General features: G+C 38.4%; 1 protein-coding gene across 3 annotated transcripts in view; it reads right to left on the reverse strand.

Moving 5' to 3' along the window:
• Positions 1 to 678: 678 nt before the first annotated feature.
• The window catches only part of WWC3 (WWC family member 3), a 61,553-nt gene continuing 39,343 nt past the window's right edge, over positions 679 to 22,888 (reverse strand). The window contains exons 13-24 of one of the 3 annotated variants that reach the window (XM_081001294.1): positions 16,145 to 16,265; positions 14,703 to 14,777; positions 13,599 to 13,685; positions 12,350 to 12,542; positions 10,715 to 10,882; positions 9,696 to 9,847; positions 8,978 to 9,138; positions 8,229 to 8,374; positions 7,719 to 7,811; positions 6,538 to 6,768; positions 5,281 to 5,408; positions 679 to 3,826 (exon numbers count right to left, since the gene is read on the reverse strand). In XM_081001294.1, coding sequence (XP_080857420.1) covers positions 3,760 to 3,826; positions 5,281 to 5,408; positions 6,538 to 6,768; positions 7,719 to 7,811; positions 8,229 to 8,374; positions 8,978 to 9,138; positions 9,696 to 9,847; positions 10,715 to 10,882; positions 12,350 to 12,542; positions 13,599 to 13,685; positions 14,703 to 14,777; positions 16,145 to 16,265 — 1,622 coding nt within the window. In that variant the 3' untranslated portion in view covers positions 679 to 3,759. Of the gene's footprint in view, positions 3,827 to 5,280; positions 5,409 to 6,537; positions 6,769 to 7,718; positions 7,812 to 8,228; positions 8,379 to 8,977; positions 9,139 to 9,695; positions 9,848 to 10,714; positions 10,883 to 12,349; positions 12,543 to 13,598; positions 13,686 to 14,702; positions 14,778 to 16,144; positions 16,266 to 22,888 lie in introns of all 3 variants that reach the window. The other 2 variants (XM_081001295.1, XM_081001293.1) reach the window with 2 other exon arrangements.

Raw genomic sequence — 22,888 nt, forward strand, 5'->3', positions numbered from 1 at the left:
GCAACACCCAGATACAATGCTTATTGAGCATCCATCATGTTTCCACTTATTATTGTTCTAGGTTGCAGCGAGTGAAGAGGAACAACAGAACTTTCAGGACTAATTTCTGGACAAGTTAAATATAGAGTCAACGTGAGTGCATCAACTTCCACTCTTACAACCATGACATGTAAAACTGAGCAGAGTGTAGTGCAACAAATCTGTGCTGTAGTTTCCTTTCAAGGTTATGTAACACGGAATGGGACTGATGGTAATAGTAGTGTGAGCCATTTGCTTTAAACATGGTAAATTCTTCAGCCGCCATCCATCATAAAACAAAGTCTTCCCAATCTTTCCTTTGTGGTGGTGGGGACAGGAACAAAATGAAGATTCAACAAAATTCTATTCTGGAATTCACTACACTGATTCTAGCAGTGTTTCTGCAAAAGTGCCAATGTATATGACATTTAGAGGGTAACACAAGCAATATTTCAGACTCCCACTTCTCATATGAGAGATTGAACAAGTCATCCTACAGAAGACAATACATATTGAAACCCATGATGGGCTATTGATCTGCAAGTAAAAGTCAGGTGGGTGCCACATGATGGGTAGGTGGAGCCAGAGCAGGTTTTTTAATTCTTGTTTTAATGATGGTTTAACTATGACCTGTAAAAAATATATACACAGAGCACTGTATTTATGGCAAGTTTTTTTAAAATTTATTTTTCAGAATACTTTTCAAATACAAATGACACAATCCATTCAGAAAGTATGACAAACACAAGAAATGAATACTGGAGAGGATATTACGCTTTAACACACTGTAGCAGTATTCATTTTGACAGTCAGAATCTTATCTTCCCTAAAATCTCTGGGCATACTGCACAGCTACCACCACTACAACCCAGCAATATACTTTATCAGGGAGCCTCCAAAACGTTTTCTATTTCACATACAGTGCCTTCCATTTAATCCACATAGGCTTAACGTACGCAAACAAAATACAGTAATTTGTCATAATAGATGGCAACAAATTTACACTGCCTGCTCTTTGTCACAAACAAGGAGTATACATCACAGGTGACAGAACATGGTCTTCATTTGCAGTGTTTATTTGTCTTCACACTGGGGGTAAAATGGGAAAGCCTCCTTTGTCTACTGCATTTTTCAAGTGCATTGGGAGCTGCTGAATTGTAACCCAAATTAATCACGTCAGTTTGTAATACGATGGAACAACTCAAGACCACCTCCTGGTTAAGTGCTGGGAAATACTTAATCCTCCTAACTAGAGCCGTGATCCCCCCCCCCCCCTTTAGGGCTTCTACCCCAGTTCCAAACCATTATTCTTGTTCCTTTGGCATATTGAGCTCATTTTTTTCAGACAAGAGACCCTTTTCCATCTACCAACATACCAAGCAGAGATTCTATACAGCAACCCGTAACGGTAATGCCAAGCATTTCTCATTTCCAACTGAAAAGCTTGAAGCATCCATCAAAATATGATCATACAAAATTCACATTAACAGATGGAGGCTGCAATCCTTTGTACACTTACCTGGGAGTCAGTCCCACTGTACTCAATGAGTCTTACATCTGAGTCGACATACACAAGATTACACTGTTAATCCAGATTTAATGATTTGCACTACATACGGTTTAAAATCTCTCTCAAAACACAAGACTATGTAAAACAATTTAATGGTTAGGTTCTCGTGAGCTTAACACAATGCTTGAGTTCCAAGCTGACTCGTTTTTAGCTTAACAACTTTCTTTGGTATCAGGCTTCCCTAAGGCAATGTTTGATTTTTAACTAACACCAAAGTTTGACTTGACAGTGTCCCATATAAAAAGGGTGTTCATTTCTTGGAAGTCCCCAAAATATAGGCTCCCATTTTGTGGGACATAATTCTTTGGGTAACTGAAGTTGAATACAATAGCATAATAAAGTCATTTTCATACATTTGCAAGACACAAGAAGTGGCACTCTCGGGAATTTAAGGTGACAGTCCATTGTTAACAAAAACTACTAGTTCTCCTAAAGCCCAAGTGACTGTCTTCAAAGCTGTATAACACAAATGAAAAAAAAACGTTTAACAGGGCAACAAACTGCTTTAGCAGATCTTACCAAATTCAGGAAAACAATCTCAGTTTGATGCAAAAGCTTATGCCATTCAACCACTTTAGCAATGGGATGAGAAAAATGTATTAAACTGTACATGTAATATGAGGTCAGAAGAGATTGCTAGTGCTATGGAGGTTAGGAATGCAACTGAAAATGGTTTTACTCAACAATTTGAATAATTAAAGTGGGAGAGGGAATAGAAATGAACAAAAACAAAGAAAACAAAGAATTAGCACAGATTTGAAATCACACCACAAAATGGACTACTATCTGAACAGTAGCTTTTTTTGAGGAATATTTCTAATATAGCAAGACGATGCCACATAGTTGAATTTTGCATAGCAGCTCATGTGGAAACCTGAAAAATCGCTGGTGAAGTCTGCAGCATTCATGGAAAGTGATGGGTGAAAAGAGGTAATGTCTGCTAATAGTTCAGAAACTAAAGAAGTTCCAGGCATGTACACAATTAGGCTTTTTTACTACAAAAGTAGACAAAGCCTTGAGTGAACCATAGGCAAAACTCACATCACTGTTATGATGCTTCCGCAAACATAAGCTGGTATTTGATCAGGTGATCCACGGCACCTCCTCTGTATGTAGCATTAAAAGCAGTATGGTGTTAAGTTTCTTTGAGTCGCACTTTAAGATATCGTTATAATTAAAGAAAATGAAGTTGTGATTGTAAGATTTGTGAGGAAATATAACAAATTGGTAAGTCCCATGATAGCTGGGATACTTTCCTAAATGAGGTCCTAACCACTTTCTGGAACAGTCAAATAGTAGAAGTGTCCAAATTCTACACTGCTGATTAATATGGAAAACTCACAAGTGCCTTTCCTAAAATAACAGCTAGAGAGACCTGTCACCTTCTTCCTTCCCTCGTTAAACAGAAAAACTAGTTAAAATTATAAGAGACATACTTGACACAACTGAAATGAGAACAATCTAGTAGTGCACAGTAAGAACATGCAGTTTCACCTAGCAATGTTTAATGGCATTTTAACTGAATCTCTTTTTAAAAAGAAAAAAAGAAAACATTGCAGGTGATATTTTGATATCAAAACAGTGCCAGAAAAACACACGATACATTATAAGATGCAGACAGTAAAGCTGATTAAAAAGTGACAAATTTAGAACATAGTATTTTCATTTCAGCTATCAGAAACAAAACCAGCTCAATGGTTCCATTCTACTGTATGACAAATACTGAGTAACAAAATTTCTGTTTTTTAAAAAATACATATTAAAGTAAATATTTTCCTTCAAGGAAAATGAGTTACTATAAATAAATTACAATACAGTGAATTTGCCTGAACTCACGTTGTTTCTGTCTTCCAGCCTTTTAAGTCAAATAAAACAGCATAAAAACAGTACATAACTCTAAGAGGATAGTTGATTTTTTTTTTAATATAAAATAAGTTGTCTTCCGAGATGTCAATTTCACAACAAGGAAAAACCAAGCCTTGCTGCAGTCACTATTATAATATATATAGCTGTATATATTTATATATGTTTTTGTTTACTTTATTATTATTTTTTTACAAAATGTGTATATTAATAGTCTTTGCACAACGATTTTAAAAAATAAACTTAACTAGTTTAATAACTTCATTTTAAACAGGCAGATAAATACTTCATGTTTACAAAGCAACATGTTAAACATCATCAGCCGGCAGAGGAGGTATGTTGATCCTTGGCCTTGTGAAGAACGCTATTTTCTCCCTGCAATTGGTAAGGGAAAATATTACACAGATATTTAAGCATCTACTTTTGCTGCTTGTGAGTTCCATGTTAGAGCAGATTTAAGTACCACTTTTAAAACTGGGCATTTCAAGAAACTAAAGCAATGTAGTATAACAAATAACACCCATGTTCAAATTGTTTAACTGAATACTTCTGAACTACATATCCTTTTGGCAGTTTATGTTTTGTGCTGCTAAAATGACAACTAAATATTTTCACACTTGTTCATCCTTCCACAGCACCTCCATGAGAGTAATATTTTTTATTTTGATCTACGTTCTCATGTGAAAGGAAACTTTAATATATTTCCATAAATGTAATAAATCAACTGTTTATTTCAGCGTGTACATTTTAGTCACCTGTAACATGTTTATTATACATGAATGAAAAGGCAAAGCTACAACTGAAAAATGGCTAAATCTGAAAATGTGACTTCAGTGTTTAAGAGCGGCTGCATTCCAAATGTTCCACATATTTTTAATTCTTCCAAGTGCTAGCTCTCAGGATCTCTGTATTAAGGGGACCTATCATAACTTGTCTTAGGCCTACTTCTCACTGAGATGGTAAACCTGTGTCTGGGCTAGATCACTTCAGACTGAAAGTCACTACGAAACAAAAATCTCCACATATGAAGCTGGCATGTTAGGAAGAAGACAAGGCTACGAAATAAGTTGTATACTGCCTTCTCAGGGAGCTAATTCATTCTGTCAGTACCAGGATTTACAATTGCACAATGTAACTTCCCCCCCCTCCTCCCGCTGTGCCACCCCGCAAATATGCTCTGGAGGGTTGGGGGAACCTCCATAACAGGTTTAGGGGCACATAGAGGGAGGGAGGAGGGGGTGAAAGTTCCATTGTGTAAGTGTAGATCTTTGTGCTGTCGGAACACATTAGTTGGCTACCACCCTCAATTCTGTTGAGTCCACCTGAAGTTGGAAGTTGTACAGCCCAGAGAAAGGTTGATCACCATAATGAGAACTAGGCCATAGTCTGGAGATCCTGCCGATTCTCTGCTTTTATTTGTTAAATATTTATACCTCACTTTTTCATTTAAACCCCCATCCCCTATACATACTTGATCACCTTCTGGAGACACAGTTCCATGATTCAAAAATATTTTTAAAATATTTTGAATGTACAAAATGCTCAAGAAAACATCCACTTTTAAAGTGTCTGGCTCTAACAATCTAAAACTACTTCTATGTATTACTGTTATTCTGTATATTACTGTTATCCAGAATGCAAGGCAGGTATTAGACTTAGTAATCCCATTTGAAATCAAACTGTAGAAACATTCAGGAATAAGCAGCGCATAGAGAAGAAACAAACACATAACAACTTGACTGAACATTTCAAGGAATCTGACATCCAGTACATTGGAATACATTTGAAAGGAGTGGGGTAAAACCATATTTAGTTTACACTTTACTTACCGGAAGGTCTGAACCTGAATAGGCTCCTTCTGGTTTTGACCACGTAGTTGGTAAACTTCTTTGGATGCCTTTTTAAGCAATTTTTCTGCTGCTTGTTGTTGACGATGTTCAAATTTGGTCTGTCTTGTCTAAAGAGGATGTATATGAAATCAAAAATAAGTTGTAAGAGGAACACTGGGCTTAGAATAAAAGCTCAGTCTTTTTCCTTGGACAGAAGGAAACCTCATTTGGATGACATCTCCCACTTTCTTCAAAGGCAGGGCTAAACATGCTACCTTGTAAGTCTTTATGTTGAGAAACTCCCCTAACTTCTACACCACCTGCGTGTGAGGAGAAAAATCCTTCCTTGTACATAACAGGAATATACATTTTGTTGTTGTTGTTGTTGTTGTTGTTGTTGTTTCTTACCCATTCTTCTTTAGAAAGTCCCAGAGCAGGTTACAACAATAATACAATATTAAGTTAAAAGGATTTATAAATCAGTACAGAGTGGATTCGAAATATATATATCTCAGGTGTCAATGGCCACTGTAGAGAAGTGTGTGTTCAGCATATAGCAGAAGCTATACCATTATGATATGGGGAGGGAATTCCACAATTTAGGAACTGCTACAGAGAAAGCCAGGATGTGGGTAGCACTGTGGGTTAAACCACAGAGCCTAGGACTTGCCAATCAGAAGGTCAGCAGTTCGAATCCCCACGATGGGGTGAGCTCCCATTGCTTGGTCCCTGCTCCTGCCAACCTAGCAGTTCGAAAGCACCTCAAACTGCAAGTAGATAAATAGGTTCCACTCCGGCGAGAAGGTAAACGGCGTTTCCGTGCGCTGCTCTGGTTCGCCAGAAGAGGCTTAGTCATGCTGGCCACATGACCTGGAAGCTGTACGCCGGCTCCCTCGGCCAATAAAGCGAGATGAGCGCCGCAGCCCCAGAGTCAGTCATGACTGGACCTAATGGTCAGGGGTCCCTTTACCTTTACAGAGAAAGCCATCTCCCAGGCTGACATTCCCTACACTTCTGAGGGTGGCAGAACTACCAAGGCTACCCTTCCATTAGTAGAAGAGCCTCCCCGCAAACTACCTGTCCCAGGCAGAGTAAGATCACCAACCATTACAGTTTGCTCTGTAACAATTTCACTAGAGCAAAGATCACAATTTTTAAAATATTTAAAAATTGTGAAGCTCAGTTCCTTATATTGGAGCTTTCTGCATAACATAATACCCTTGAATGCAATAATCTGCAGGCCCCAATATGCCATACCTGCCTCTCCGCTTCCTTCAGCAAGTTTCGAAATCGTTCATCCCGAAGCACCCAATGAGGCAGATCAGTCTGACCTCTAAGCTGGGCATCCTCCAGGCGCTGCCGCAACTCTCTCAAGATAGATAATTCATCGTTCAACTGCCTCTGCCTTGTTCTGGATGCCTGGAGATCCAGCTCCAGGTCTAGTGACGTCCTCTCCATAAGGTCAGCCAAAGATGATCTACAGGATTGCTGAGACATTAAAACAAGAATGTGATAATAAGTCTCAAATGCAAGCAAGCCTGGACCTCTCCTCCAACTGCAAGGTATTGTGCATTCTCCTGAAATAAACCAAAATATTAGGAAGCAATTTGGGCCAGTTTAATTGACACAGACATTGGCCCAACGGGATGATTTCAAACCATGGTTTGAATTTGTGTGGGCTAGCATACATCCTTTTGAAGGAGACATTCCATCTTCTCGTGGTCCACTTTAATCATATTTTGGAGTTATGTCAGCACTGAGAGGAACACGGCTATAGCTAAGCTCCTATCCAATGTTACTCAAAACTATGGTTTGAGCTGTGTTTACAAACTATGTTTTTACGAGATTAATTCTGGTTATCTTTCACTATAATAGTGTTGAAGCCAAACGTAATACTAAGCCATTGTTAAAGCATATTATGCGATGGAGAGGGGAATTCACGTGAGAGAAAACAGATGGGGAGGAGAATACAAACAGGACAATGTCTTGGTAAACCATGAGCTGCAAGTTGTCATATTACATCTTCACAGTGGTGAGCCATAAGAATTCTAAATTTAGTGCTTTAAAAAGGGGCTGATACTTTCTAAAAAGTTAAGAATTGTATTGATCTATGTATTCTATGCTTGTTGGCTTTCCAGTACAGAGTTTGTCTAAACCCCAAGGAAGCAGAATACAGATTTTTTTAAATCCTGCTGCCAACATTAATCAAGGCTAAATCAGTAAATTCAACAGGAACATATTTAAAATTGATCTAACACTACCAGCTATTTTTATAGCTCTCGCTGCAGTGTATGATTATACATGCAACATACATTATTACATTGCCATATCAAACTATTCTTAATAGTATCTCAATGTAGTAAAAAAAACCCCTCAGCTTCCTTCTGTAAAAATGCCTCAGCAATGCAAAGCCCCAAATTTTACAGTCACAACTATACCTGCTTATAACGCAGCGTACGTCTTTCCAAAGTATTTCGGATAAATGGAGACTTTCTTGGCAGAGTAGAACTGTCACTGTCACTACGATATAGCTGATAGAAAAAAAGATACAAAATGGAAATTGATACTTTAATCTTTATTCCGGCAACACAAGTGAGACTTATCCATGTCAGTTCAGGAGAAAAATAATAATCAGCCAACCAGTCAGACTTAAGTGCTGCCTTTGAGCCCGTCTACTGGGGGCCTTAGGTCTTTTTATTTTCACCACCTCCCCTCACCAAAACCCACAGCAACGTTATCTAAAAAGTGCATTTAAGAAAATGCAGACATTAAGATATACATTATCATACTCTCAAACGAAAGAATATGGGAACTGAACCTGACAGCACATAAAAAGCAGTTATTGGTCCAGGTTCAAATGCAAGAGCAAATGCTATAGCATTTACAATAACGTTCAATCTTTAAAGTCACAGTTCCAGACTGCTTGTTTAATAACAATTACTACTCACTCGACAAACATACTGACTTCGTGCACCAGGTGAGAATGTCTGTGAGCGAACGATGGTACTACTACGAACAAAAGCAGACCCACGGGATCGACGGCCAGTTCTGTTTTTATGAAGCAAAGCTGTTTCTTCTGTGTTGGTCTCCTTATCTACCTAAAATAAGAATTGAAATTTCAAGTGTTGCAAAGGCTTATTTTTTCATTCAGCTTATCATACAAGCATTTCCAGTGCTGTATTATTTTTAACACTCGACTGGAAGCCGCCCAGAGTGGCTGGGAAAACTCAGCCAGATGGGCGGGGTATAAAGAATAAAGTAATAATAATAATAATAATAATAATAATAATAATAATAATAATTCCAGAGCACTCTAAAGTATAGCTATTTATGGTCCAGCACCATTATAAAAATGACTTGAGCATAATGAGTTCCATTATAACAAGTTGCAAATCTTCAGCCAAAACTAAAGTAATAATAATAATCTATAAATACAACACAGAATCATAAAAAGTGTTAACAGTTTATCTGTGGCAGTGACATGCAGGCCAGAACTACCTCAAGAGATCAGGTTAGTTAAAAGGTCTGAACAAACAGGAATATTTACATGCTTATAAAGCAGCGTCTCATTTTAAGACAAACAAAAGTACTGAAGGTCAAGGGAGAAGAAAATGAGGATGTATCTTGGAAAGATATCACTGGCCTAGCCCAGTTAAGGATTAGCAAAAACTGGAGCAGAAAGTACAATTATTTCTACTTGCCTTTAGAGGTGGAGGCGGGACTTTTTTAGAAGTACACTGATCTGTTTGAGGTGCAAGCATATGACTGTGTAATGATTCACTGCAGTAAGACTCTGGGTGAGGACTAGTCTGCATACAATTACTACATCCACTGTCAACTGATTCTGCTTGCCAGCTTCTGCAGGAAAAAGAATACATCAAGCAATGAAATTTGGTTCCAGTAATTAATTTCACACTGCCCTTTTGCATGTTTAATACAGTGCAAATACTTCCAGAAAACTAGCCCCACATGGCCACTGCTGCTGTTGTTCTATTTTCTTATGAATCTGTGAACACCAGTCCCCCCCCCCAAAAAAAATTAATGTGAGACACAGGATCAGCAACAATAATATTTAAAAACTACTTAGGGATGCTCTAGACACAGTGTAAGTGATTATGTTACGATTCTAGAAGAAGTGTTACATGAATACATATTTCGGTACCATTACTGATCCTATCAAGGTTTTGCACTCTTGTAAATTAAATGCCATTAAATGCCAAGTTTTGCATACCCAAATCTGAACTAAGAAATATGAAATTGGGTTATGTATGCTCCAATATGATAAAACAGCTAATGCTTACATCTAATTACAGATAAATGACGTATAAGATTTGATACATTTAATATCTCAACAGAATCACACATATATTATTTTAAAAACTTAAGTTCTGTCTTAACCCTTTTGAAAAAGTTACCTCTCTGACACAGCTTCTAGCTGGTCTTCCTTTTGCTCCATCTCTAGAATTTCCTCTTCTGTGTACTCCAGTTTTACTCTCTCCTCCGCTAATTCTCTCTCCACAGCTTCCAGTTGAGCTGTGGTCCTAGCTAAAAGGGCAGTCACAGCATCCTAGAATGGAAATTGAACTTAGAATCAAATGAGAGTCATTTTCCTAGCAGAAAAACTGAAGTCAGCCTTTCGAAGGAACAACAATAATGACTAAGTTCAAACAAAAGCACAAAGTAGGTTTGGTTGGAAATTTCTCTAAAACCAAAGAGTAGCATTCTGGCTGAATTCAGAATTTTGACATGCTCACAACAAATTAAATTAGAACTTAAGTACTGTGGTGTGAAGTAGCTCAAATTTTTCACAATAAGCCAAACATGGCTAGATAGTTGAATATGGAAAAACATGAGCATGTTTACACATGGGTGCAGTTGTGGTGTGTAATCTATAGATAAATTAAAATGACATAATTCTATTGATGAGTATAAGCTCAAATGCAAGTATCTCTCAGCAGATCCAGGCATATCACTGTTTCTGTTTATTGCTGTTGTTGTTTCAACCATCATGGCCATAGCAACCACATCATCATCATCATCATCATCTACAGTGCTACAGTATTGAAGAAGCACTGACTAAAATATGCCTTTATATGAAAATATACCAAAATACTACTCCATCTACTATTAATATACTACATACAAAAAGGTTTAAAAAAAGCAAGACAAAATATATATTAAAATACAAATGGTTGAGAGACCTAATACATTTAAAAGCATCCATATGAATTTTAAATGGTATCATCCAATTAAATCATTGCAAATTAACCCTATTTAGCCTCAGTAAAATTTCTCCTCTGAATTCAGGCATATACTATATGCATTTTGCACACCCTTAACTTTCAGTATCAAATGTTATAAGAACATCTTTTGCATCACACACAAGGAAACATGCAAAAGAAACATGTTAAGAAAAGGTCAGATACAGCCATACCATTTTCATTGTAGCTTTGTTTTCAAAAATCTGAGAAGCATTTTCTTCACATTTTGGTCTGTCTTTTGTCTGCTCACAGTCTGAACCTGTAAATATCTGGATGGGGTACCAGTGAAGTTGCATCTCATTGGAGCTCTCATAGTCAGCTAGGCTAATCTGAGCAATGCCCTAGGAAGACATTGAAGCAAAATGAGTCAATACTCATACTACTAGAGAAAACATTTGCTGTCTACAAGGCTACTTCTTATTATAATACAAAACACCAAAGAAGCAGCTGGGGACTTTTAGTAGGGCATTCTGCAAAGATGCCTTAATTTTTACTTTTATTTGAATACACAGCCTGGATAACTCAGTTGTTTAGAGTAATAACGCCAAGGTTGCATGTTTGATCCCTGTATGGGATAGCTTCATATTCCTGTACTGCAGGGGGTTGGACTAGATCAGGCGTGGCCAAACTTGGCCCTCCAGCTGTTTTGGGACTACAATTCCCATCACCCCTGCCCACTGGTCCTGCTAGCTAGGGATGATGGGAGTTGTAGTCCCAAAACAGCTGGAGGGCCAAGTTTGGCCATGCCTGGACTAGATGATCCTCAGGGTCCCTTCCAACTCTACAACTCTATGAATCTATGTCCCTTTGCATACAATATACTCTGATATGTTCTAAGAGAGAACAGGAATGTCCTAAAATGTGGATACTGTGTTCATGACCTGTGAAAGGCTTGGGGCTTTACATATTGAGAGAGGGTTTAAGTAAATATACTTGCTATTGTTTGATAGACTGTCTCCCAAGCATGTGGGAGAAAAAAGGAGGTGGGGGGAGTAGTTTCACTAACATCTACTTCTAAGCTGAATGTTTCCTGTCAGTAAACCAGCAGGGGGCTATTTCTTAATGCAAAGTTTAGCATTAGGCCTAAAAAAGACCAATGAAGTATTGTAATATTTCAGGGAGGAACACCTTAAAAACCAGAAATGTGACCATGCAATCCTGCAGCCACTAGCACACTCCAGACTGGAAGCCAAACCACGGTTAAGGCAACTTAAATGTTGTTAGGCATGATGTTTGATAAATATTCATGTATAGGGAAAAAGAGGAGCTATTTTGTATTTCCAACAAGAGAGCTGAATCAGTTTAAGAAACAGTAATACAATGTGGAACTTTTATTAGCCAGTGGTATGACTATAAACCAGATTTTGTTTTAACAGGCTGAGTATTGTAAATGAACATCCATCATAGCCTAAACCAATGACATCAACAAACCTATCATCCACAAAAAGGGAATTATCTTGATGATTAGATTAAATCTGAGACACCTTTGAACACAGGGATATGAGGAAACTGAAACCATTTTTTTTCATTTACAATAGTTCAGTTTTCATGTAAAGCTAAGCAAACTATGGCTTAGAATGAACAATTAAGTGTTCTGGTGCACATTTAGAAAACTGTGTCCAGTTCACTTCTCCCTCAGTCCTACTGCTGTGAGAATAAACCACAAGCCCGGGTGAAGTTTCCAGCAGCACACTTGCTCATTCAACTAAGCCATAGTTTGTTAGGCTTAGTGTTATGCGGGGACCAGACCAATGTAAAGGAACTCGTAACACCTGTTTGTTTGTTTTTACAAAAAAGGCACCCCTTACCAACAATTCTTCTTGCTGGTGATGGCCAACTGAACAGATATAAAGCTGTAGTGATTTCAGCTTCAAAATATTTGAATGTACAGGAATCTGGAAGACTTCATTCAACACTAAGGGAGTTTGGAATTCCAAAGCTCTGGAGCAGTAAGTGGTTGATGTGCCCGACTCAAGAGATGGTAAGTATATCCTCACATGTCTGAGAACAGGCAAAATAAAAATAAAAGTCATAGCAGGTAAACACAAGCAGTAAGATATCATTTTAACTTCCTAAATAAAATTGGACGAAACATAATTTTCATTTTTCCATCCCTGATCATTATACTATTAGTAGGTTAACTTACAACAGACTGAAAAACTCTGTAAACCTGTGCATGTGTTACAGCAAGTATCTCAAATTTGCCGAATACATGTGAATACTAAAATGAATTTTATGAAGGTTCAAAAGCACAGACTTCCTAAGCATTCACAAGGGAATGCTGGTGAATATTCTATAGATATACATCAGCATTTCCCAGTTTCCCTGCGTTTGTGGACATTTATCTGGGACTGTCATTGCTTATCAAATATCCTTAACACTGCAAGGCCTGCACCAGTGAGTGTGCCCTCGGCATGGTGCCACAAATGGGCAATTGCACCATCCTGGCACAATCTCCTGCCTGTGGCTGATGCAGCTGCCCCCACATCAGATTCCCAGTACAGTGTGACTGCTTGCAGCCACCGTCAGCCACTAACCTCAGTCTCCCCATCCCCACAAATATTTTATCCAGCGGCAGCATTTATTATGAAATCCCAGCTGGTTCTTGCCTCTGTTCTGCCATTTTAGATTCACCAAGGTGAAACTCTGACATCGCTTAACAGATGCCTGGCCATGCCAATCCCTGATTCCGCCCCCTCTACTGATTCATTGTGACATAAACATAAACTTTTCTTATTTGATTAATAATATCAGCATGTTTTACTTTTTGAGTCTGTATATTTTACTGCTTTGTAGTGTTTCTTCTTTCTTTCTTTTTTAAAATCATGTTGTGAGAGCTGCTTTGGCTGCTCTATAATGGGGCAAAATGGTAGTTTATAAATGTCTTTAATTAAAAATAAATATATTAACATTGTTTTTCGTAAGTTTTCTGGAGTTCATTGTGAAGTAAATGGATCACATTCTATTCTAAACCCCAAGTAAGACAGATGCGTCGTATTCTGACGCTTGAAGGAATGGAAAGCAAGAAATCGGGCCAATGTAGGTATTTCAACTTACATTTTACAGCCTTCTTTCACAGCAAAGCCTGTGAAGTTCTTGAGCTGCAACACATGGACCAGGAGACACTCAGTCACACTGTCATGCCTGAAAAAGAAGTTCTCAATTAATTGGTGACCCAATGTGTGGTCTATAGGATACAAAGACAAAACATGCAGAATCACACATGTAGCACAAATGACTATTTTTATCTGCCAGAAACCCTGGAAGCTTCTTCTTTTAAATAAAATAAAATACAAAAATGACAATAAAAACATACTATATGACTGTATCATAGTGAATTACTGACAGAACCATACTTAGTAATAAAAACTAAGGAAGATGACAAAAAACACAACATTCCATTCCGTTATCACATCCCAGAGCACATACAACAAAGACATGAAGATCAAGAAAATATTGCTCACATCTTACCATAAATAAAATTGCACATAGGTCTCTTGAAACTTGAAATTCCAGTCATTTATGAATAAAACCCACCTCTCAATAAACTTATTAGGTGCATGTGCTTATTGCGTATCTTAAGGACTGCCTGATTCCTTATCTTGTGACCCAAACACTGAGATCTCAGGAGTATTCCGTTGGTGGTTCCCCATGGCTCAGATAAACAGCTTGGAACTGCTAGAAGCTGTGGGCCCAAGCCTGTAGAACTCTTTCCCAAATGTGATTAGATTGGCACCACCCTAACTGAACTTCAGGCACGTAATTAAGGCTTTCTTGTTCCAGCAGGGTTTTTTTTTGGGGGGGGGTTGTTTTGTTTTATTGTTTTCATTTTGTGCATAGTTTGTTTTTATGTATACCGCTTAGAAATGCCGATGGCCTTCCTTTTCAACACTAGCGATGTTTAGCTAGTGATACATTGCAATGTTGAAAAGCTGGTATCGCCCAACCCTAGTAGAGAAGAACTGGAATACCACACCTTACCAAACATGATCTGGCAATTTTCTCCTCGCTTTTGGAGTATTCTCTCTTTGAAATGATGATCTGCCGCAGCTTAGCTGTGCTCCAAAAGTTCAAAATTATTTAACCATTAAGGACGCTGCACACCTGGCATACACTTGCATTTTAACAAGGAATATTTACCAAAGAAAAGAAAAGACTTACAGAAATCCAACTTGCATTTTGGGCTCTTCATTGCTGACAGCATCACTGTAAAGTGATTCTTCAATATCCTCATTCCTATGTGATAAGAGAAAAAGCAATTTAAAAACTAGCAGTAGAGCTGTATTTTCATTACCACAAATGACCTGAGCTACTCTGTATGAACAATGCACATTTTACCTACTGCTTATTAAACTTCTTTATTTAGATTATGAACTTCCATCAAAAGTAAGATTTATTGGCATTATTGAACTCTATGGGAACCACTGCATGTTAACGAGAGATGGCTACAAGCATATATCTTATGTTATATTGCCGAAAAGGAATGAATTAAATATTTACTTCCTATTATCATATGTTGCTATTCACCTTAAAAAAGAATGAACTATAATTTTATTCTCAGACATGCAAACCTGGACAGTTTTTTAGCCATCACCAAATTTCTAGCTGCCTGGGATATTTTGAGCCCTTCAGAAAAGGGGTTTTAGTTTAATGGTATAGCTCATGTTTTACATGCAGGATGTACCAGGTTCAATTCTCGGCAATTCCAAGTAGGGCTGGGAAAGGCCCACAAGTAAACACAGTCAATCCCTACTCATGAGTAACACGTGAATAGCCAAAACAGATAAAGGCACCAACATTAGCAGTTATTGAAACAAGTATCATAGACAGATACTAAAACTAACAGAGAGGTCTTTGTTTTAAAAGGGTGGTTCAAAAACAGGTGGTGTTTAAAACCTGTTTTAAAATCTGCAGCAAAGAGGCCTTGCACACCTCTGAAGGAGGGTGTTCTGTCCTCTGGGAGCCACCACTGAAAAGGCCCTGCTACTCATGCCTGACAAATGAACTGCCTTCACAGGCAGGCATACAAGGCATGAATCTATGCCCAAGCAAGTTCATATGAGCGCAGGTGGTCCTTCAAATAACTGTTTAGTGTTTTAAAGGCTAAAACTAGCACTTTGAATTGGACCTTGAAACACAACAGGAACCAGTGGAACTAGTGAAGAATGGTGCAATATGATGTGATTGTCTTATCCTCCTTCCCATGGAGCAACCTAGCAGAAGCGTTGTGTATATCATCCATGTTATTCAAATTAAAAGCATTTATTTGATTTATTCCCCTCACCCCTTCCTTCCCAAAGGAGCCCAATCCCAAACATATCTTAACTAGCTTCAATCCCAAACATATCTTAACTAGCTGGGGGGGGGGGGAGTTTGCAAGACCCTAAACTGTTATTAAGCAAGGAAAGAAAGAAAGAGCACAATAGTCATCAAGCAGCCAGAGAACCAGGTAAAAAATCTACCTAACTAAAATGTTTTAAAGAATTAGCCATTAGTTAGTAGTGTATATATAAATAAGACTTTTTACCAAGTGTTTTTTGTTGCTTTTTAAGGGAAGGATGTTAAGCACAGTTCCAATTTACAACACATTTATACAACCTGACCTTTTGCTTAAAGCTTCAAACACGCCACTGTCACTAGCCAGTGAATAATTGGACAGACATGCTGAGACTCGCCTGGCTCTCCTCTCTGACCTTCTAGCACTATCTTCACGTAGGGTCACAGCTACAACATGGGAAAACAGCAAAGACAAAGTTCATTCATACATGATTATTATTATTTTGAAAAAAGCAAAGCTCAATCCATACAAAATTTTTATATATCACTAAGGCACCATGGTTTATTCAAGTTTTAAGAAAGGGCCCTTAAGAAACAGAAGGCACTTCTTGGCCTGAACTAACACAAGTTAACACTGAAGTCTCATTCATTTTAGCTGATTGTTAAATACATTCTCATTTATGTCTAGATTGTGTCACTTGCTTCTTTTGTGACGAGGCAAAGACAATACTGTTCATGCAGTTTATTGAAAAAATGAGCAGACAGTTAAGAGACAATGTTGCGAAAACCAGAAGAATATGTTCCATTTTCATTGGTGTAATTCACTGATATTAACTGTGGCCTTCAAGCCATAACATGGCTATGGATGTGCTGTAGATCAATCATAAATTAAATGGGTATTTAAATACTTGCATAGTACAGGGTTTATTTTGAAGGTTCTGTGAATATAAATCATACCATAATTGCTATGTACGTTCATGCTTACTAATGGAACCTATAAACCATGGGTTTGATCCAGATTAAGTAAACTGGATTTAGTTCCTACTGAAATAAGAGAGATTTAAGGCAAGTCGTGACTAATTTATCCCATTGGTTTTCATGAAAGCTAAGTGAAAGTAACTTAAGGTAGGAATCGACCTAGTATATACTTCCAAGTCCAAAATAGACTTTTAAAAACAAATAAAGCGAGGAAGGGGGGAATAGGACTGGAGCAAAAGCAAACAAATACACAGTTACACTTCATTTTTACTTGGAACTCAACATATATGAACAGCAGTACCATAACAGCTTTGCAGACATAAAGGACTATAAGCAATTATACGTGCACAACAGGCAAGATACACGAGGAGTTGATTTTCCAAATGGAAACTACGAAAATGTTCACTTAAGACAGGATACATACAAATAGAGACAATTCATTTTTCTCAAAAGTCAGAAACGTAGGAAAGCAGCTCAAAAGGTGGACATTTGTTTTATGCAGTTGTTTAGTACACTTATGCCACGCCTTCCTTCAACGGTGACCCTCAAGGTAGATCTGTAGGGTTGCCAGGTGGTCACCATTTTTGGGATTGACCAAACTTGCTTGGTTTCAGCAAGGTAGTTGCAACATGTGCCCTCAAGACCATGCCCTCAGCAAAAAGTAGAAGCTCCAGTACCATTATTGAATTTTATATACATGCAAATGTGTTCCAAATAGTACCTTGAGATGTATATAGCTGACTACACATAGCTTGGCTTGTATCTGCGCTGATAACTATATTAACATATTCATTTAAGATACACATGAGATTTAGACATCAGAGTTCTAGGTGAGATTACTAGTTTATGGGCTGTAAATAACCTACCACTAAGCAACTAGTCTATGAGGCTAGTTGGTATACATCAGCTATGTGTGGCAAGAGAATATACTATGTATCTGATGTATGTATTTACTCAATTGTGTGCAGCACAAGTGAGTGCAGTCTTAGTGGACCATGGGAAACCTGTCCTGCAATATTCCATTTAAAATAGTTGCAAGGATGAGTAAAATGCAGCACCCAAGGAATCAAGGGGGAAGTATCAACAAATCAAAACAATAAATGTCCTTTGCTGCATCTTTTATTATTTTCCCAGTAAGTGTTATATTTATGTCCCACCACATGATCCTAGTAAACTAACAAGCCCTAGTAATTTCTCTTATGCTTGCAATACTTTACAATTAATCTACACTATTAAGGTTAGCAGCATTTTTGAACCTGGAAACACAGTTCCCCTTTTGATCAGTTTCCTGGTGAACTGCCTTGACAATGGAGAACATTATGTTGCATGGACTCACTCCAACCCACCAGAGGAAAGAACAAATCTGATTTTTCCAATCTTTGCAAAGTTCAAAGGAGCCGAGGAGAGCTTCACTACCTGAATTTATCTTTCCTATATGGTAATAAAGTTCTGCAAATTTATATAATTTTTACAAAATTGTAATGAACAAAGAAGAAGCGCCTGTGTAGCCACAAAAATCTGGCAGACTAAAAGACTCTTTCACTGACTACTGTACCTTGGAGATCACCAAAAAGAAAAAAGAAAAAGATATACTGTGCTATATAACAGTAAAAAATAATAATAAAGAATCAAGATGCAATATGAAAATGTTGCAAACATGTTATAAATGTTTCAGTTGAAGTTATTTTGCCTGGTGCTTTAAATGAATTAACAAGACAATGCCACTAAAATTAAAGTAGGTGCTACCTATCAGCATGCCTTTTACTAAGTATTAGCAGAAACACAGCTTAACCAAAAAAAAGGGCACAAGATTTGAAATATCATGCAGCAGGCAGACAAAACCTCTGAAATTTAGCATATTATAAAAAGGTAAAGGTAAAGTCTGACAGTTAAGTCCAGTCACAGACAACTCTGGGGTTGCGGCGCTCATTTCGCTTTACGGGCCGAGGGAGCCGACGTTTGTCCACAGACAGTTTTTCCAGGTCATGTGGCCAGCATGACTAAGCCGCATCTGGCGAACCAGAGCAGCGCATGGAAATGCAATTTACCTTCCCGCCAGAGTGATACCTATTTATCTACTTGCACTTTGACGTGCTTTTGAACTGCTAGGTGGGCAGGAGCTGGGACCGAGCAACGGGAGCTCACCCCGTCACGGGGATTCGAACTGCCGACCTTCTGATCGGCAAGCCCTAGAGGCTCAGTGGTTTAGATCAAAGCACCACCCACGTCCCTTAACATATTATAGTATATAATAATTATAGTATATAGTAATAGGAACTTAATTTGACAGTTCAGTGATCTGAAGTCCTTGTATAAAGATATACCCACGACCAGTTGTGACATGTCATATAGAGTAATTTGGTTTAATTATCATGAAGCCTGAGACATTAGTTAGTGGACAGAAAAACTACCATCAAGTTAAGTAATTTTAGTTACTAAAACTGTAGAAAGAGATTCACCAAGTAGTAAGAATGTGTGGTTACTTTAATAGCTTTTAAAGTATTGCTATTTTTTGGGTTTAAAATACTTTGATGGCAGTTTTTAAAAAATCCTTCCAAAAATAAGGAAATAGTAAATCCTCACCCACAATTTACCAGGCATGTTGAAGACAGCAATTTAAGCTGCAGACACAGAACATTATTACAGTAGTCAACAGGGGCTATTAAATAGAAAATAATTCAGTTAATACTGCAGCAACATGAATTGGCTATAATGGTTACAAATATGAATTTTTTTGGATGAAATCAAGGAGCGCATATTCCACCCTCCCAACATGCATACAATACAGAACAAAAACAAACAAACAAACAACACACAAACACACACACACTGGGCTTTACAGGCAGGAAGAAAAAAAACCCACCACAAGAAGAAATTCTAAGTTCACTTACAGCAAATTTTTCTGTTGTGCCACGTGAGAAACAAAATACAAGAATAATTTAAGTAAATAGTGAAATCAGTTGAACAAACCTGTAATTTTTTGTAAAAAAATGAACCATTATTTAAGAACAAACTGAAACTGTGATTCAAGAAAATAGACGGTATTGGGGTGGGAAGTTTAAATTCAATAATGCTTTCCAAAGCTTGTTATTTGGATCTTAACAGTCCAGGGTAAAAACAATACCAAAACAAACAAACAAACAAGCCTATGGCTTGCCACCAAGCAAGAATGCTGCTCTGTTTCATGCTCTTTACCTTATCAAATGCAGCCTTTTTGCACAGCAAGGTGTCAATACTAGATGCTTTAGGGGCTGCATAAATCTGTGCTGGAGTAAGATTCCTAACTTTGCTTGGCCTGCAGAAAGTGAACTCCTGTAATAAACTAAACCTTACTTGGCTAGGCCACGTAGCAGCAATAAAAATGTCCCTTTTGTTGCACTTCCTCTTCCTGACATTTCCATCCATTGTTGGCAAAAACTTTTGAATGGTTGTAAAAAATCCCAAGTGAACCGAACAACACTTTACTAGTATAAAAAGAGGGGTCCTGGGAGCCCTTAATCTCAGACTGCACTATGAAACATGCCAAGTTAAACAATTTGTCGTACAAATAAGAAAGGTGGATTAGACAGCTATTAAATTGGATCACTACTGGCAGCATCATATAAAGGTAAAAAGGTAAAGGGGACCCCTGACCATTAGGTCCAGTTGTGACCGACTCTGGGGTTGCGGCGCTCATCTTGCTTTATTGGCCAAGGGAGCCAGTGTACAGCTTCCGGGTCATGTTGCCAGCATGACTAAGCCGCTTCTGGCGAACCAGAGCAGCACACGGAAACGCCGTTTACCTTTCCGACAGAGCAGTACCTATTTATCTACTTGGACTTTGACGTGCTTTCGAACTGCTAGGTTGGCAGGAGCAGGGACAGAGCAACGGGAGCTCACCCCATCGTGGGGATTCGAACCGCCGACCTTCTGATTAGTAAGTCCTAGGCTCTGTGGTTTAACCCACAGCGCCACCCACATCCCGGCATCATCATGTAGGTCTCTCTTTTTCGGGGGTGGGGGGAACGCTACAGGAAGGCTGCGGCAAATAGAGAACCCTTTTTTTGTGGTCAAAGTTTTTTGTGGGGGAATGGCTACGTATTTCAGTAACTCCACTCTTACCTTTCCTAGACCAGCCCCAGGTGTGGACAAGTGTGGGCAGCACAGGAAAAAGAAACCAAAGGGGAATACAGGATATGAGGGGCTTTTTTGGAAAATGGACATATATTGTCCAAGAGCAGTTTATGGCCAGATTAAATGCAATACAAGCTAACTGGCTGCAGCAAATTTAAACATTTGGCCAAAACTTGATGAGGCTGGAGGAAGTCCCCAGAAGCCTGACATTCTTTGAATGCATCTGTGTCAATAGAGAGACTAATTTGACTGGACAACCTTCAGAATGTATGTCACTATTTATGCTGAAGAACTGGTAGCCTAAAGTGTGGATCATAGCTCTAGCAGAAAAGCTAAAGCATAAGAATTGAGAACTGAGGGGAGCAAAACAGGAAGATACTTTATAGCTAAATGGAGCCACCTTATAACACTAGTGGCTTGACAAGGTGGAATAGTCAAGCCACCAAAAAACATTATGGAAGAATTCACTACCATGGTATATCTGGTTTTGAATTTCATGATTTATGGATGGAGACTGGTTCAGGAAAGAGGACTATATGTTGACTACATGCTCTGACCTGACTTATATGCATGTTAGACATGCGCCAAGTTGTATTGTTAATCCTTAATTTGCCGTTTTCGATTGGAATGATACTATGTAGATGTGCATGTACGTTTAACTTAGAAAACTCAGTAAACAATGATAACTGAGGGGAATCCAATGTATACAAAGTACTTAAGGTACATGGGGGGAAAAGGTAACTTAAAAAAATATTAAGATAAAATAGAACTAGAAAATAGGATTGGGTGTTTAAAGTGGACCACAAAAGGATGAATCAGGATGATAGTTCACCAGCATGTGTGAAATGTTTTTACTATGAGATGCAGCAGCGAAGGTCATGGAAGAGGCAATAGCCTGGATGTGCCCAGAAGACTTGGAATCAAAGATGGCTATCACAAGAATGCAGACTTGGAACTGAGGAGGAAAATCCACATGTATTCCACATGTACTCATGTGGAAATATTAGGCTCTGCATTTATTACATACAATTTTATTCAGTTCTATAAATAATGCAATATTGAAAAGAATATAGGGAAGACCTACAACAGGCAAGACTTGAAGAGATTTTAGAAAGTACAGTGGTACCTCGGGTTACATACACTTCAGGTTACAGACTCCGCTAACCCAGAAATAGTACCTTGGGTTAAGAACTTTGCTTCAGGATGAGAACAGAAATCGTGCTCTGGCGACGCGGCAGCAGCAGGAGGCCCCATTAGCTAAAGTGGTGCTTCGGGTTAAGAACAGTTTCAGGTTAAAAACAGACCTCCGGAACAAATTAAGTACGTAACCCGAGGTACCACTGTATTCAGTTGAATGCACTTGAAAACTATGTGTATTGAAATAACCTGGTAAGCAAAGTTTTCACTTGCAGAAAGGTTTCTAATTGAACACTATTATAAAAAGCCCAATTTTTGTGCTAATACAGTGGTGCCCCGCAAGACGAATGCCTCGCAAGACGAAAAACTCGCTAGACGAAAGGGTTTTGCGTTTTTTTAGTCGTTCCGCAAGACGAATTTCCCTATGGGCTTGCTTCGCAAGACGAAACGTCTTGAGAGTTCTTGCGAGTTTGTTTCCTTTTTCTTAAAGCCACTAAGCCGCTAACAGCCGTGCTTCGCAAGACGAAAAAACCGCAAGACAAAGAGACTCGCGGAACGGATTAATTTCGTCTTGCGAGGCACCACTGTACCAGCATGCAAAGAAATACTGCACTCAACCCTGGTTTACCCCTTCAGTCAAACACAGCTTTAATTTTATTTGGATTTGGGCTGCTATTCACTTTGTTGTGAAGAAGAAAGACCCTAATTACATGAAAAACACTTTGAAAAACCATTCTTTCAAGATCTGAAAGACAAGACATGACAGAAGTTTTTCGAGGATGACTTTGGTAGGTATTCTGCATCATGGCCAGCCCACTTGTGGTCCTCTCTTCCAGTACCTG

Source organism: Podarcis pityusensis (assembly GCF_964106645.2).
Source record: "Podarcis pityusensis genome assembly, chromosome: 4".
Classification (NCBI taxonomy): Eukaryota; Metazoa; Chordata; class Lepidosauria; order Squamata; family Lacertidae; genus Podarcis; species Podarcis pityusensis.